General features: G+C 40.1%; 1 protein-coding gene across 2 annotated transcripts; it reads left to right on the top strand.

Moving 5' to 3' along the window:
- The first annotated feature begins 2169 nt into the window (after positions 1-2169).
- On the top strand, positions 2170-17577 carry LOC146307038 (ras-related protein Rap-1b). Of its 2 annotated transcripts, none has more exons than XM_084711314.1 (8): positions 2170-2250; positions 9225-9297; positions 11960-12028; positions 13076-13132; positions 13345-13485; positions 15007-15150; positions 15596-15688; positions 15814-17577. In XM_084711314.1, exons 2-7 carry the CDS (start codon positions 9241-9243, stop codon positions 15680-15682), a joined length of 555 nt encoding a protein of 184 aa, XP_084567440.1. In that variant the 5' UTR covers positions 2170-2250; positions 9225-9240; the 3' UTR covers positions 15683-15688; positions 15814-17577. The 2 variants fall into 2 exon arrangements, with proteins under 2 accessions (XP_084567440.1, XP_084567441.1); XM_084711315.1 differs by having other exon boundaries at positions 2180-2250; positions 9228-9297.
- The last annotated feature ends 179 nt before the right edge of the window (positions 17578-17756 follow it).

Consider the following 17756-nt stretch of genomic DNA (forward strand, 5'->3'; position numbering starts at 1 on the left):
AAAGTGTTCCTTGGATGAAAACAGTTCTTAATGGAACCCTTAGTCTTACAAGCAAAAGTCTTCACAAGCAAATGTTTGTGAGTAGAACCTGAGCCTTTCAGGAAGAACCCTTTAGGAACCCTTATTTCTAAGAGTGTAGTTAACAGAGAGCTCACTGAGCTGTGAGTCTGACTCAGTGTTCTTGCTCAAGTTTCATTCAAGTTTCATCAAATGTTTCTATTTTCTGCGTGAACTTTCTGACAGTTTAAGGTCGACTGGATAGAAACTAATTCAACTACATGAGGAGCTAGAACGTGGTAACAACAGAGGCTGTTTGCTGCTCGGATTAAACATGTTAACCTTCTGGGCAGCCCTGAGCGCAGGTGTGAACGCACCCAAGATGAAATGAGATCTGATCGTGTCTGACAGTGTTTCAGTGCATTTCCTGTAAGTGCACATGAAGCAGCTGTCTGATTTCCATGTAATTCACCATCTGTTTCTACCGATTTCACCACTGCACTGGTAACCACAGGATGCCCAGACTCCCTTAGAAAACTGTGCAATTTTGTGAGTTGTGAGGGAGGAGAACCTTTATAAACTTTATGAATCACTGTCTATGACAAATTCTTAATTATTTTAGCCATCTTGTAAATTCTGTAATAAATTCAACACATTAAGTTGTTTCTTTTCTTGTAAAAAATATTGTGTCAGTTTGTCCTGATGTCACTGGACTGGTGACGACTCCTGTCTAAAGAGCACCTGTCAACACTTATTAACTGTTTGACCACTTTTTTAACCGATTTAATAATTTACACTAAATTCATAAAAGAAGACAACGTCTTATTGACAGCAAACAATTATCAGTAAAGGCTACTTTTTGGTCACCCATGGAGACAGGCACCAAACTCCCTTAAGAAATTGTGCATTTTTGTGAGTTGTTGTGAGAGGAGAAACTCGTTAAACGTTGTGAAATACTGTATACAACAAATTCTTAACAATTTGGGCCTTCTTGTAAGTTCGGCATGTTATACATTATTTATTTCTTTATGTAAAAAACATAGTGTCCATTTGTCCTAAACTAGGCATGTTTATTTGCGTATAGATCGTGGAAGTGATGGCGGGAATTAAAAAGGGTCACTTGTAATCTGAGAAGTAACTAGTAACTAAAGCTGTCAGACAAATAGTGGAGTAAAAAGTACAATACTTGCCTCTAAGGATATTTATTTTTAAATGTGACATAAAAAATAAGATTAGTATGTATTTAATTTCATTGTGTCTGACCTGGAGCCGCTGAGCAAGGCAGCAGCAGAGATTTCAGCTGCGTCACTTTCAACCAGTAAAAGTGACGTTTTTGTCATTTTATTTCAGTGAAGTAGAAACCACAGTAAAGAGTGTTTCTACTCTGCAGGAAGCGGGAAGCAGCTGAGAGCGAGGCTGAAACGTCACAAGAAAAAAACGAGCAGTTAAGCCAAAATGTGACGAAGTTACAGCGAAACAGGAAATAAGGCTGTACTGTCTTCAAAGTAAAAGCATAAAATGAACGACTAAATTGTCAGAGAGATGGAGATATTGAAGAAAATGGACTACATCTCATCATCATATGAGTGTAAAGCAGATTAAGAGTTAATTTTGTGTGATATACAATCCTGAACCTGTGTTTAACTTCACATTTTAAAATTTAATTTGTTAGGCTTAAGTGAACAAATGTGAAAATAAATGAAAATGTTTATATTTTTAATATTTTACTTGTCTCTGTTTTCCATGGTGTTTCATCATTCTTTTATTATTACTGGTTATATTAATATATTTTTTTCTTATTCTTTTACACTTTAATTCTTTCACCTCGTGTATTATGAATTTAATGTAACTTTCTGTTGCAATAAATGTTTATATACTGTGCCTTTATTTTGAAAATATGAACAGAAAAACCCATTTAATTTGTCAAGTATTGTGAACATATCTTTTTTTCCACAGTCCTCAACCACATACCAAAGTCTTCTTCAGTGTAATCTGTCACTATTTATGAGTAATTTGTCGTCTTGACTAATCATTTTAAGCCAACAATTACTTTCGACCCCAAAATGAGTTATTTTAGCGTCTTTCTATGTGTTTTATTATGAAAGAATTGACAGGAAACGACGGCGTTCACCGCGTCGCGCTTGACGTCAGCGCGCAGCGGCAGCAGGAGGGAGCGGCTCTGATAGAGCGACATACACAGAGAGTGGGAGAGAGGGAGAGAGAGAGAGCAGCGGAGCGGACGGGTGGATGACTGTGAGTACCGCTTCCTTTCTCTCTTTTCTCTCTTTTCCTTTTTTCCCCTCTTTTCTTTCCTTTCTTCCTTCCATCATGTAGATGTAGCTTCACCCGGGACGGACCGGGACAGACGGTGACAGACAGACAGACACACGGGGGGACAGACATGGAGGGAGACAGCCAGGCCGGTGCCGTGCCGAGCTGGGCTGGGTTTGCGGAAGCGACCGGCGGACAGACAGACAGACGGACGGAGCGGCAGACAGACAGCAGCTCCGTTATGTTAATAATAATACTGTTGATATTAGAAACAGACAGACAGCTTGGGAGCATCATGGCGGCTGTTTGTCCGTCTCACGTCCGCAAACGTCTGTGTGTTCCAGCTTGCAGATTGTCTCCAGTCCTCCGGGCAGGCAGCGGGGCCTTCTGCCAGAGCTGGCCGGGTAAGGAGCGTTCTGAGACGGCCAGAGAACTGCGGAACTCCCGCTGCTCTGCTGGAGAAATAAGAGAGGAAGTAACTTATTTGAAGCTGAGGAGTTGAGGAGTTCGGAGGAACCTGTCTGCCTCTCTGTCTGGCTGTCTACCTGTCTGTCTGACTGTAGTGTATAGACAAGGCTTGGTTTTATTCCTCTGCTGTTGTACTGTCAGCAACAACACACACACACACACACACACACACACACACACACACACACACACACTGAGTATTGACAGGCCCCACCTAGTTCTAGTTGACTCAGGGATCTGTGTGTGTTTGTGTGTCCATCTTTCTCCTCCACCAACTTTACTTTAGTAGATTAACATCATGATGCATTTGGTGCCTATTGGAAAAAGCAGAACTGCACACTTTGTAGACATAAAATACAGAGTCTGTCTGGGTCTGCCTGAGCCAGGTGATAAATCTTCCTCTTTGGCACAAATTTCTGGCATTATTTGATTGTTTAAAGTCTAGAAGAATGATGTGAACCCTGAATACCTGCTTGATTTTCACCGTTACGAATTTCTTTGTGTAAATATCCTCTAAATGCTCCAGTAGTTACCTGAAAGGGTGTTTCCCAACCCCCTTTTTCCTCGTGTGGCACCTTTAAGTGAAGCTCAGCCTATTGCTGCAAGAATTGAAAGGATTAATCAAGTTCTCGATTAGGAGAAAATTGTTTGGCAACTATGCTGATTTCTGATCAACATGTATTTGAAGCAAAAATTCCCCCAAATTGATATTAACTTAATGTGACTATAAACTGAGCTGGGGCTGCAATCAATGATTATTTTCATTATCAGTTAAGCTGTTGATTATTTTTTGCAATTAATCGATTAGTTGTTTGGTCTAAAAATGTCAGACAATGGTGAAAAATGTTGATCACTTTTTTGTAAAGCTCAAGATGATGTACACAAATGTCTTGTTTTGTTCAAAACCCAAAGATATTCAGATATTGAATTGACATTGAATCAAACAAGGATTCTGAAGACGTCACCCCTGACCATGAAATCATGCAGGGTATTTTTCACAATTTTCTCGATCTGCGAATAAATAAATGATAAATAATCCCTAATAGAAGCCTTAAAAAAGACAGAGGCCTGATTTTTTCTGGTCATGAACAAGGAAAAAAGCAAAGATCAGAGGAAAGTCTGAAAAAAAAAATGTAATGTTTTCAGAGTTTCTGTCCTGTTAATCATCTTGTGGCGTCTCAGATTGATAAATCAATGTAAAATATAATTAACATTGAGTTACCTCATCAAATATATTATGATATCTGTCAAATATCAAATCGGCATCAGCTCAGAAATCACGTGGATGAGATGTTGGCTCTGTAATTTGTGGCAGGTGTGGACAAAATAACAGGAACACTGGGACAGAGCTCCTGACGTCCGGTCTCTATTTGAGAGATCACATAATTTATTAGCCTTGTAATGGCAATTTTATTTAAATTTTTTATTTATAAACCTGAGCCAGGCCATGCAACAATGAGAGCAGTCATATAAATAATAGTAATAATATATATCATTTTAACACACTGGTATCAGATCAGTGGTCTGTATCAGCTGATATGCAAAGTTCAGGTCTTGGTGTTGGTATCAGGAAGGAAACAATAGTGTCAGAACATCTTTATAATGAAATTTTCATTAGTTGCAGCTGTATACAGCTGTTATTTTGGCTGTCATTGTTCACCTCCTGCTGTTCAGACAGTCAGAGGCACCGGAGGAATCAGTTTTATTTACTTCAGACTTGATTATTTGACAGGTTGAAACAGAGTAAATCATGGAGTTGTATAAAATTGTGTCTAGGTTGCAGGTAATTATATCATAATTACATTGTTTTTATAGTATAGGACATTTTATCCTGCATCATAAATGAGACAAAATAAGTGCATTTAAGCCAAATTGACAGGCTCTTGTTAAACTATATTAAAACTATACACACTATGCTTTACTGCTGCTGTAAATCTTAGTTTTTTCAGAATTTCTTCCATAGTCTTTTATCTTTATTTGGTGACCCAAATAAAATCTCCTGTGACCCAGCTGTGGGTCGCGACCCAGTCTTTGGGAATGACTGCACTAACACATTACAAGATGCTGTCTTGCTAGTCTTTGTTAAAAATATCTCTAACCTGAGGACATGTTGAGTTTCCAAATGTTACCAGCTCACTCAGTCTCATGTTGTGTTACTGCAGGTTCATGCTCCAACACAACTATAAGGACCAAAAAAGCACGAGGACTACAGGATGTCTTTGTCAAATAGTTTAATTACTAATGAATTAATTTGTGCTACAGCATTTTGGCCACGAGCTTAAAATTGCATTATTACATATTTATAATTCATAAAAAATCACCAAACTGTGGAATCTAGGGTGTTACGTGGATCGGTGATGCCAGTCAGATATCCGTTAAATGAATTATATCCATTAATGTAAAGCGAGTGAGAGAACTCAAGGTGAGAAGTGGATGTATCAGATATCTGAAGACAGTTGAAGTGTCAAAGATTGAATCACCTGACTCTACAGAGCCTTTTAGCTTCTTTTAGCTCTTTGGCTTGGCACGTTCCCTTTCTGGTTCCCTGTTTTTCATCAAACCATCTGTGATGAACCAACTGTACACGACTTGCTCAGCACCAAACAGGAGACAAACTAAGTTAGACACGAGCTGGTGAATATTTAGAACCTTAAAAGCCAGTTATTCCCCCCAGGATTTGGCGGTGGAGACCAAAAATGGAGCTAAAATAGAGTGAATATTGACCCCAGGCAGCCAAAAAAACAACTAAAGCAGCTTTAAAAAGTCATTATTTTACTTATATTTTTTACTTTAACTGTGTGTGTTACATGTGGAGTGCAATATGGGAAAAAAAAATCCATATCTAAGGTCGTGCAGGTAGAGACTGAGGTTCAGGAGGAGTCATAATAAAGGTTAGAGATTGAGGTTCAGGCATGCAGATCAAACAGAAACATTTTCAGACTTTTTGCTCATCGATCCAGCAGATTGGCTTTGCGTTCGTCGGCCTCGCCTGCTGCTTCAGTTTGTGACTTCCTGCGATTCCCTGAACTAGTCCGGACTTGTTGCATCAAACCGAGGCGGGCGCGTTCAGGCCTCCAGGCAATGAAATCCACCTCTAGCTCTGGTGATGTGTTCACTTACAACTGGAAAGCTCAAACTCCACATGTAAAAGCCTCCTTGCAGTCAAATAGAGATTATCATCTCAGCTGTGAACACAGATGTAAGTCATGATAATTATATAATAAATAATAATCTGATTTGATTTCTTTCATCCGTTTTTCTTTTTGTGTTGTAGCTTGGCAACATGGAAAAGCTACTGTTAAAACTGCTACAAGGAGTTTTAAACTGACCATGAAACAGTTTAATTTAATACTGATGCCTCTATATGACCTACAAAAGAAAATGAGACCATCCTCAAGAAGGCTGGCTGTTTCTACATAGTTGTTCTCAATGTCTGCCACTGGGACACATTGAAATCTGATGAAAAGAGCCTGTGTTTACACTTTTTCCAGGTATGACTGGTACTTTAGCCAGTTAAAAAGAAGCAAGAGGAGGTTTTTGTTTAGATAATTGTATTTTTTAAGTTACATTTGTAGTTATTGCACAAAAAAATACTGTTTTTGGGCCTCCAAAATCAACAAAATATGAAAGAACCTTGTAGTAGCTTTGAGAAAATACATCAGTTTACTATAATGCAGCCTTTAAAACTAGGAAAAGACAACCCAGTGAGCACAAGCCAAGATTTAACCTTGATTTCTAGTTGAAAACTGGTTGATATTCAGTCTGAACGTCTAAGACCCCTTTATGCCTTCTTTTCAACCAGCTAAAAATGCAATGCAATTTGTCAAATTATTCTGATCATTTGTTAAGTTGTAGGTTGAAAGCAAGCTGCAATACCTCCGGTGCTGAAAGGTAAAGCTGATGCAGAAGTGCCAAACTGCACTTCCTGAAATGTCTGCTTGAGGCTGGCTCCAAAAGAGACTAGATCTCCATTGCCCCCCTATTAAAATGTCTAATTTTATAGCAGAAATAAGTTTGTTTACAAACAGATTTTGTCTCTACAATTCATTTCCCTGTTCATGACAACAGCACAGGGGTGAATTATTATATAACACAATGATCTTTTTAATTTAATGACATTAAAGGTGCAGTTGGTAGAAGGCCTAGTTGGTTGTTGAGTCAGGTTTGTTTCCTCCATCCTGAGCCCCTCCTATCAGACGAGCAGCATCTTCATGCGCGCAGACAACAGTTTGCAGAGGCAATCATGAGCGAGCACGGACCGACAGACATCAACTGTGTGTAAAAAAGCAGATACCTGAGAGTACAAACAGCGACAGAGGAGAGAAACTATATTTCAAAACTTGGAGATTCAGTTAGAAGCTACAGAAGTATTGAGAGCTGAAGATAAAGAGACTTTTAAAGACGCCTTTCTCTGTGCTCTCTTGCACACATGAGCTCAGTATCTCAACACTCGCTTGTTCAAGGGGGAGGAAAGACAACACAGTTTGGCTGCACTTAGTGAGACGTGACGGCAGCCTGCTTGGAGGCAAGTCGGGCTTCCTTTTTACGGCTCTAGAGTAGTCTGTGAGCTCCTGAGCTCCATCTCATGTGTGGCTCTGTGCAGTAAATGCGGTTATGGAAATGCAGTTCAGCGCATGGTTTGACTCAGCGGGCACGGTTTGACTCGGTGCGGCCAAAAGTGCCAGTCAAAAAGCCCCGTGTGTGTTTTTGTGTCAGTAGTGACAGTACTCACCAGAAGTTGATTCTTTCCTTTACATCCCTCCTCATTTTACTCTCACGACGTGGCTTTCAAATTAATTTCTCTAGCAGTCAACATGGACAGAGAGACTAATTATCTTACTGTAAACAGCGCGGTCACCTCCTCTGTGGTCGCTGCTGCACACAGGCTTACAAGCAAACATTAAGATAAATCCACTTTTTAATCCCAAAAGTTTTAAAGACAAATGCTGCACTCTCATCTGGCTGGTCCGTGATTTCTTCGTGGTTTGCTGCTGCAGAGGGTTGAGAAGCAGGAGTAAAAAAAATCAGAAGTTTAAAACATACGCTCTGAGCTCCGCTCCTGCCAATACAGGAGTCGTCATCAGAGTGACTGTGATGTTTCTTCCTTTCGGCCCTCGGCAAAAGTCCCACGATAGACGTGAACGAACACAATTGAAGGTGAAGTCAAAAGTAACCGAGTGAGCTGACAAACTCCTGGGCTGATCAAGTTGCTCATTTGCCTCTTTTTAAGATTCTCTTTCTGATAATTCTGTTTTATAGCGACTTTTCCTGCAGGAGTTTCTGCCATTGATTCAGGGACTCACGAAAAAGGAACGTGCACTAGTACAACAGCCAATAGGAACTAGGTGACCTGTGATTGCTTTAAGTCTACTGTCATGGACCAGATTTCATAAAGCATGAAAACAGAGCTAAGAGGAGCGGCAGAAGTTTTGATTTATAATATGCTGAAAGGTTATTATGAAATTATTGCTCATTTATGCCAAAAAATGTTGTCCACCACAACTTTAACAGGTCAAAGGCTGTTTAAACTGCTGTTCTTGTATCCAACTACATGTTCGCTGTCAGATTACAAAGTGTGTGACAGTGATCCCACAGTAATGAGCCCTGACTCATGTACAAGACACCTCCTCTCTTTCTGTTAACCATTGTAACGTCAACGTAACTCTTATTATAACACTGTAAAGTGGAGTGATCCATGTAGTTAAAAGTCACATATCAGCACTTGTGGAATGTCTCTCGTCCAATCAAATGACTTGGTTGGAAACTAACTGTTGTGAAATGTCATTTTTAACGAAGAAAAAAAACACATCACATGGCTCACGCACTCTTGGTGTTTATCTGCAGAAACTGAGGATTCTGGGTAAAATATCACACTGGAGAGAGATGGCAGTTAGAGGGAGATCTTAATGTCTGGTCCTCACACCACCTGCTTAAGCACACACAAACACGCGCTCGCACACTTATCTCGTCACCATGGTAACCTTGGCAGACCCTTATTAGCAAAGATGAGTGTGTGTGTGTGTCATGTTGCTTCTTGTTGCTGCAACGACACGGCGAGGCATGACTGGTATGCACACACACACACACACACACACACACACACACTCATATATACACACTTATATATACACACACACACACGAGGGTGCATAGCAACAGTAACCAGGAAGGATTCCACAGTCGTGACATCACTGCCAGCTGTGCAATCACGTGACCGCTCTGTTTTCATGAACACACCCAGATGCATGCTGGGTAATTATTACCTCCCAGTGAGAGAGAGGAAATGTTCATTTGTGTACAGTGTGTGTGTAATTAATAGTAGTAGTACTCCAGGTGTGTTGCAACAGTGGGCGGAGCTTATAACAATGTTGCTCTGTGATTGGCTGCTGGGAGAGGATGCCCAAGAGTGAAGTTACTGACATTACCCCTCTCTGTCTGTCCCTGTGTGTGTCTGTCTCTCTCTGTGTGTGTGTGTCTCTCTCTTCCAGCAGACAGACAGTCAGGATGCGTGAATACAAACTGGTTGTTTTAGGATCAGGAGGCGTCGGCAAGTCAGCTCTGGTAAGTTACAAACTCAATGTTTCTACATCTGTGTGTGTCACAGCCTGAGTTATCTTCCTCCTCTGTGTCACACAGCTCCTTTCTTGTCCAGAAACTAATAAGAACACATCAGCGAACCACACTGTTGCGCTGGCTGACATGTTCCTTCATCACCATGAACACACATTGTAGTTTATTTTGACTCAATCCCACACAGCAGGGCTGAAAAGTTAAAGTTATTGAAATTGCAATTAGATATTTTTTCAAAATTGTTGAGCCCTACCACACATACTGTCCTGCTGCTACAGATACTCACTATAGCAGCAATTGTGGATTAATCCGCCGCTGAAAATAGTCCCCAACTAGAAGAGCACTGGGCAACAGATGGTGAAGCACCTACTGCAATCCCACCACTGCTGCCAGATGTTGTGGAGGTCTTGCTAATCATCTCAACTGAAGATTATAGACCAGCAAAACTTTTTAAAGTTTATTGCAAAGGTCAAAGTTTCAAGCTGTGGATGCTGCATAAAAAAGAACAGAAAAGTCTTCAGGGAAAAGAGAGAATTTAATCGTTGTGGCTCCAGACAGATTTTTTCTTTTTCTTTTTTTTTTAGCCAAAAATGGCTCTTTGGTCATGAAGGTTGCAGACTCTTGTCTTACACGCTTGGAAGAGGAGGGTGACACGAAGTATGTGTTACTGCTAGATGCCACTAAATCCTCCACACTGATCCTGTAAGGTTGTTAAAATAATCTCAACCCTCTCTGTCCAACAGTATCGAATGTTTCATATCAGTTTGTTCCAGGTCCTCAGTAGAGGCGTGAATCTTTAAAAGCCTCATGATTCGATTCTGTTATGATTCACCTGTCAGTTACTTGAGTCAGATAAGTCTGAACTACCTTTTTATTTAAAAAGTGCTTTTAAAAATCAGACTGCAAACAGTCTAAAAACATAAAAACCTGCATCTTTTCAACACCAGTATTGATGTGAGCTAGTTCGGTACAGAAACAAAACATAAATCCTCCTGCAGTGCATTGAATGTGTGCAGTAATCTACAAAAATGAGGTACTCACAGAGCAGCTCCACTGTTTCTCTGAAGTCCCAGTTGCCTAACGTTCGCCCACAGTTCATTTCAAAAGAGAGATGCTGCAACATAATGACGTAACTTAGCAACTTCATTGTCCAGCTGAGGCCAGAGAGTCAACAGTGTTTATTTCTTCCTGATTATGTTCTGTCACTGAATCGAAACACTACAGAATCTCCCACGTCTGCATCGTGATGCATCTGAGAGTTGAAAAAATTCCACGTCTTTAGTCCAGTCTTCAGTGATGGAGGGTTTCCATTGAAATGTGGTGCAAATTTTAACCAAATTTTCATAAATTCTGCAGCAGATTTTTGCTTGTTCATGTAGATAAGCAGCAGGTTAGAAGAAGAAGAGGAGCTGACATGATTAAAAGAGCTCCAGTTAATCCTCCAATAATCTAAAACCAACTTGTTATCTTCAGTGGACGTTAATGTCACATGACTTATTTTTCCATTCATTTTAGTGATGCACCAACTTTTTTCTACCTCAGCCAAATGTTAAAGCAATTTTGTGATACGTTTACTCTCTGATTTTTTCATGCACACGCTGAAAATATGCATAAAATCATATTGGATGGACCTGCTGACAGCACACCCCAGTGCTCCTCCAGAGTGAGATATTTAAACACAAAACCCCATGATTTTTTATAGCTGCATCATCTCATTAAAGTGAAACATTACACACATTTCCTCAAAATGCAAATGCTTTATAAACACTGCACAACTAGCTGTGCAGGATGAGTTGGCAGTTTGTGAGGCGTTTTTCAAGATTTACACCTTCAGTGGGGAAAAAAGTTGAACAGTATTGAGCAAAGGACTAACATGTTGTTGGTTCGGGTCTTTTTATGAGACTTGTTGACATTTAAAAAAGAGAATAATGCTGATACTTTAGGGAAAGAAAAGCTGGATGGAAATTTTAAAAAATGGAGGCGTTTCTCTTCAGTTTCCTTTCAGTGTTTCTTCTCACTAAAACAGCCTTTTCATAAAACAAATGCACCGCTGCTTTGTGCAATTTCAGAGTTTGCGTCAGCATTTGCCACAGTTTGATGCATTTCATCAAATAACAGAAAGTCCTGTCGTAAAGAGAGAGTGATCCAGTGTTGGGGGGGACGAGTCTGTCTCTGTTTTGATGTAGAAATTGTTTAGGAAGCTTTGAAGCTGTGTGAGGACGAGGAGCAGAACTCTGCAACACGATGCAGATGAAAATGCCTCTAATCCGACGGTTTATTTTTAATTTCACTCAAAATTCCTCCGGAAAATGGACGCAGGACTGATGTCACTGTGTTTTCCTGTTCAGTCCTTCCATTCAACACACACACACACACACACACACACACACACACACACACACACACACACACACACACACACACACACACACACTGGTGTAAGTCTCACTACAATGAAGTGCTTTACTCCAGATGATATAATGGAGACGTGTCAGTGTGTCACATTAATTCCATTCTAATGACTTCCAATAGAGAACAGAACAGAGCTCCATTAACACCACTGGCCTACTTCTCTTTATCTCTCTGCCCGTCTCTCTCTCTCTGTGTCTCTGCCTGTCTCTCTGTGTCTCTGCCTGTCTCCGTCTGTCCCCAGACTGTCCAGTTTGTTCAGGGAATCTTTGTGGAGAAGTACGACCCGACGATAGAGGATTCCTACAGGAAGGTAAGACAGCTGCGTCCCGTCTGTCTCTCCTCGCCGCGACGTGTCGGTCTGTATGAGCGATGAGAGACAGACAGTTTGTCGCCGGTTCCCAGGGGGGTGATGGGACAGACTGAGGGTCATCTGCAGGCTAAAGTTAGCTGCTAACATTCCTACGACATAACAGAGGAAGAGAATGAAAGAAGAAGATAAAGGAAAAGGAGAAAACAGACAGGAAGAAAAATGATTAGAAGAAGAATGAAGAGGAGAAGAAAACAAGTAAATATAGAAGAAAAATAATATGGAAGATTATTTCAGCCAACAAAATAATTTGGTCATGAAAAATGCTCATAGTACTGTGAGAGAAAAAAATGTAAAACTTATGAGAAAAAGTTGAAATTATGAGATAAAATGTAAAAATAATGGGAGTTCAAATTATGAGAAGATGGCAAAAATGTTTAAATGATGATAAAATGGCAACATTATGAGAGGAAAAATTAAAGTTATGATAAAAAAATAAAATTATGAGTTGATGATATGAGATAAAAAGTTAAAATTCTGAAATAAAATCTGACAAAATGGAAAAATGCTACAAAAAAAGTTATAAAAAGGCAAGTTTATCAGATGAAATGTATAATTATTATATTTAAGAATTCTGTGATGAAAATTATGAGATAAAAAGTTTAAATTATGATATAATTTGAAATTATGAGACTAAAAGTTAATGCTATGAGCTGAAATGTCAGAATAATGAGAAAAAAAAATTGCCAATGCCAAGGTTATAAAATTAAAAGTTAAAATTATGAGATTAAAATGTTAGAATTCTGTGCTAAAGAGTTTGTTTTTAAAATCGGGATTAACTTTTTATCCATATTTTAAAAAAAATCTTTTTCTTTGTGTTTGTTTCTCCAACAGAGTTCTGAGAAGATGAAAAATGGAAATATAAAAGTCTTTATGATGAAGCAGTTTTTAGTTTTTTCTGCTGACATTTATTGTGAAATCTTGATTCAGTTTGTTACTGATGTCTCTCTCTCTGTCTCTCTCTCTCTCTCTCTGTCTCTCTCTCTGCAGCAAGTCGAGGTCGATGGACAGCAGTGTATGTTGGAGATCCTGGACACAGCAGGAACAGTAAGCTCTGTCTGTCTGTCTGTCTGTCTGTCTGTCTGTCTGTCTTACCCTCCCCATCCTTGTTTGTGTCTTTGTTTCTGTTCAAGTTTTCTCAAGACCAAAAGCACAACCACAAGTATTCTGGGGTGTCCACATACTGTGGGCCATATAGTGTATTTGTCTGTCTCCCTGACCACCTGTCTGTCTGTCTGCCTGTCTGTCTGTGTGTGCAGGAGCAGTTTACGGCGATGAGAGACCTGTACATGAAGAACGGTCAGGGCTTCGCTCTGGTTTACTCCATCACGGCTCAGTCGACCTTCAACGACCTCCAGGACCTCAGAGAGCAGATCCTCAGAGTGAAGGACACCGAGGACGTACGACACACACACACACACACACACACACACACACACACACACACACACACACACACACACACACACACACTCACATTCATCAGAAACACCTGTCAGTACAGAGTTACACTCACTTTCTGTTTAGTGTCTCTTCCACGAGCTTCTAAAACTCAGGAGGATTTATTGCAGGACTGTTGATTGAGACTGTTAGTTTTCAGTCCGGATTATCAGATAAAATGCTCAAAAAATGTCAAAATTGTGAGATAAAATGTGAAAATAATGACATAAGAACTTAAAATTATGCTAAAATGTCATAATTATAAAATAAAAAGTTTAACTCTTGATATAAAAAGTTACAATCGTGAGGTAAAATGTCAAAATCATGCATTAGTTTGAGCTCTGTGTACCTGATGAACTGATAAATGAGTTCACATCTTTGACAGCTTGTTGTAGTTGAAGCTTTTTGCCGCCCTCTGCTGGATTAAAGTTGTATTAAGTCAGAGAGGCTGCAGGATGAGACAAGTTGGAGCGATGAGTCAAGTAAAGTGACACCCAGATAATTCACTTCACATTTTAAGATGCTGCACTGCAGTTGATTAATCAATCTAAAGAATATTAAAAATTAGGTATCAGAATTTCCTAGAGTTGAAGGTAACATCCATAAATCACTTTTTTTATTCAACCAATCATCCAAAATCCAAAGATATTTAATTTTTAATTGTATAACACACAGAAAAGCATCAAATCCCCACATCTGATAGCAGAGAATGTTTGGCACTTCTGTTTGATAAATGACTTAAATAATCTGTGGATAAATTGTTGCTGATCAGTTGTCTGTTTGATTAATTAATTGATTGTTTCTGCAGTAGAGTTTTAATTAGTGATGAGGGAGATTTAAGGTTTCCAAACCATCGATTCAAGGCAGTGGTGCCCAACTCTGGTCCTCAGGGTCCACTGTCCTGCATGTTTTAGATGTTTCTCTGCTCCAACACACCTGATTCACATGATCAGCTCGTCATCAAGCCTCTGCAGAAGCCTGACAACAACCTGATCATTTGAATCAGGTGTGTTGGAGCAGAGAAACATCTAAAACATGCAGGACAGTGGACCCTGAGGACCAGGGTTGGGCACCACTGATTCAAGGAGTTTGACACGGTGCAAATGGTGACACCTGCTGGCGAACATTCGGGGCTGCATTTATAATGAAGGCAGGGCGAGTTTATTAATACAAAACCATTCAAACACAAGGCAATTCAGGTGAAATAAAAAATAAAATAAAAACATTTATTGGCTTGACCATAAAAACAAGCCAATAAATGGTCAAAACACTAAAGAAATTGCATTTAAAGATGTAAATCAAAAGTGAAAACAAGCAAATATGAAAACAGCAGCTTTAGATTATCTTAATAAGAAGTTATGTATCTACTTCAGTGTAAAGCTGCAGTAAACAATAATAGTACTGGAAATGGAAACTATGGAAACGTCCTCGTTTGTGACGGTCGCGTTATTTTTATTTTCTCGCTCGGTGTGACGTCGCAGGTTCCCATGATCCTGGTCGGGAACAAGTGCGACCTGGAGGTGGAGCGTGTGGTGGCCAAAGAGTCGGGCGTCGGCCTCGCCCGCCAGTGGAACTCCTGCGCCTTCCTGGAGACCTCGGCCAAGAGCAAGATCAACGTCAACGAGGTGACAACACACACACACACACACACACACACACACACACACACTTTGGCTGCTGGTGCACGCAGTTTGCAGGATGTAGCAAATTCTGCTTTTCATAGTAGTATGCAATAAAAAAACTCTTTAACTGATGTATTTTGCAGTATGCAAGATCAGGCATAGTCAGTTTCTGATAAAGTTAAAGGTACAGTGTGTATAAAGGGTTATTTACGGGTAATTTCCAGGTATGCACAAGTATGGTAAAAAAGAGTGTAGAAAAATATTGAACAATAACCTGATATAAAGATATAAAACTGACACAGTTCCAATCTGCCTGTAACTATTTTGGCTCGACAAGAAAAAATATGGAATTTTGTTTTTGTTTGTTTTTTTCCCAATCGGCAACTTAAACTTTAGATATTTAGTCCAAAATACTGATGTATACATGTGTGTGTTTGTTTGTGTGCAGATCTTCTATGACCTTGTGCGACAGATTAACAGGAAGAGTCCAGTTCCAGGGAAAGCTCGCAAAAAGTCCACCTGTCAACTTCTCTAATGACAGGTACGTCTTCAGTAAACACACACGCACACACACACACACACACACACACACACACACACACACACACACACACACACACACACACACATTTGCTAAACTTTAGTTTTTTTCTTCTCTCTCTCCAGTTTTCTGCTCACCTGACCGACAACCAACCAACCAACCAATCACACCACATCTTCCAGCTGGCCACGCCCCTTTAACACAACCATGTCATCATCAACATCAGCCACCTCTGACCTCTGTTCCCGTGACGACCACATCTCCCATCCCCTCACCACACTGTCTGACGGAGACGGTTGCCTTGGAAACATTAAAACCAAACATCAAAAGACTGCAGCGGCGGTGACGATGATGATGATGATGACGATGATGATGATGATGATGATGATGGTGATGATGATGATGATGATGAAGATAATGATTCTGCTGTTGCAGGAATGGGGGCTGTCCAAACAACTGCCCACATGTAAACTACGGTTCCCATCATGCTCTCTGCTAGGCCATTTTGCGCTGGGGAGTGGCTTCTTGCTTTTAATTTTAAGTGTTTCCTTTTCTTTCCTTTCCTTTCCTTTTTACTTATTTCCCAGCAGTCCCAAGCCATTCACACACAGTTTGACCACTTTGCTGTCAGCCATGTTGTTGCCACGGTTACCCCGGTGATGTCACAGCTAGCATGGCTGACTTTGTGTGTGTGGCTCTGGTCGAACCTGTGGATTCATACAGTGGTTATTATACAGTGATTATTATTATGTTTCTGTGTGAAAAGATATAAAAGTCATTTAATGTTTTTGTTTTTTATTTTTGGGGTGGGGTGGGGGGGTTAGGGGGCGCAGCAGATCATGTGGTCAGCTCACCGCGCTGGTAACTTTGAGCTAACGTAAATTAGCTGACAGCTACGGGAGTGAATTGGCAATATTCAAAGAGAATGCTAATTACCCAGATTTAGTATTTGTTGGTTAGTACAGTTTGAAAGAAATTAATGTATACTTAGCTTATGTAGCTTTGGGCTACCTTACTAGCCTAGCAGTTAGTAAAATGCATTAGAAACATTGTGACCAAATTATGCTACTTTGGGGATGTTAGCATCATTAATATATCCACAACTGTTGGCCAATGGCCAGCTTCTAGCCCCAGTAGCAAATTAAATGCATTGGCATTGTAAAAAGGGATTGCTAACTATGCTAACAATCTATTTGTGGAGTATTAGCTTTGTTGCCATTTTCTTGAAGGCGTTAATGTGTACTTAAAGCAATTGGCAACCTTGTTAGCCTAGCAGCTAGGAAAATACATTCAAGTAGCTAGCTGTTAACAAGCTGTCAGCTAGCTGTGAGTTAGCATGTCAGTTAGGAAAAGGAAAAAATGCTAATGTGCTGTTTGTAAACGGTTGAGTTTCAAAACATCAACAAACTTGACCATTTGGGGGTGCTACTGCAGAAAGTGATCTGTTAGAACAGTTGACCCTTCCTAAGTCCCACCCCTTTTCACTCGATGCTCCAATGACAGTTGGGCAAGCTTGGTACCTCGTGGTACCTCATGTTAGCAAAACGCTTGCTAACTAGCTAGCTAATGTACTAACTAGTTAGCTTTTATTTTGCGGACATTAGCTAACTTGAGATATGACCATTCACAGGAAAAGAGAAGGTTGAATGAGGTACCAAGTTTGCTAAACTGTTACTGGAAGACAGAGCAAAAAGGGGTGGGGCTTAGGAAGGGTCAGTAGTAGTAATGGATGCTTTTATTTGTGGACTAGCTTGATGGCTAACAGCCAATACAATATATTTGGTATTTGCTAACAATAACATAATCTCAAAAGAAACAAATAAATGATGGTAGCTGCCTGCTAACTTGTTAGCGTGATTGCGCGGTGAGCTGACTGTACATCTGCTGCTCAGGGCGGACTTGTTGCCTTTAGACAGCAGACTCACACTGGTCCAGTACCTTATATGTGTGTGAGTGTGTGTATGTTTGTGAGTGTGTGGTTTTGTGTGTTTGTGAGTGTAAGTGAGCTGCAAAACAACAGTGAACCAGGCCAGTTTCTGTGATGACCTTTTTGGCCCGGGGGGTTTTT

Source organism: Lutjanus erythropterus, chromosome 22, assembly GCF_056507025.1.
Source record: "Lutjanus erythropterus isolate fLutEry1 chromosome 22, fLutEry1.hap2, whole genome shotgun sequence".
Lineage (NCBI taxonomy): Eukaryota > Metazoa > Chordata > Actinopteri > Lutjaniformes > Lutjanidae > Lutjanus > Lutjanus erythropterus.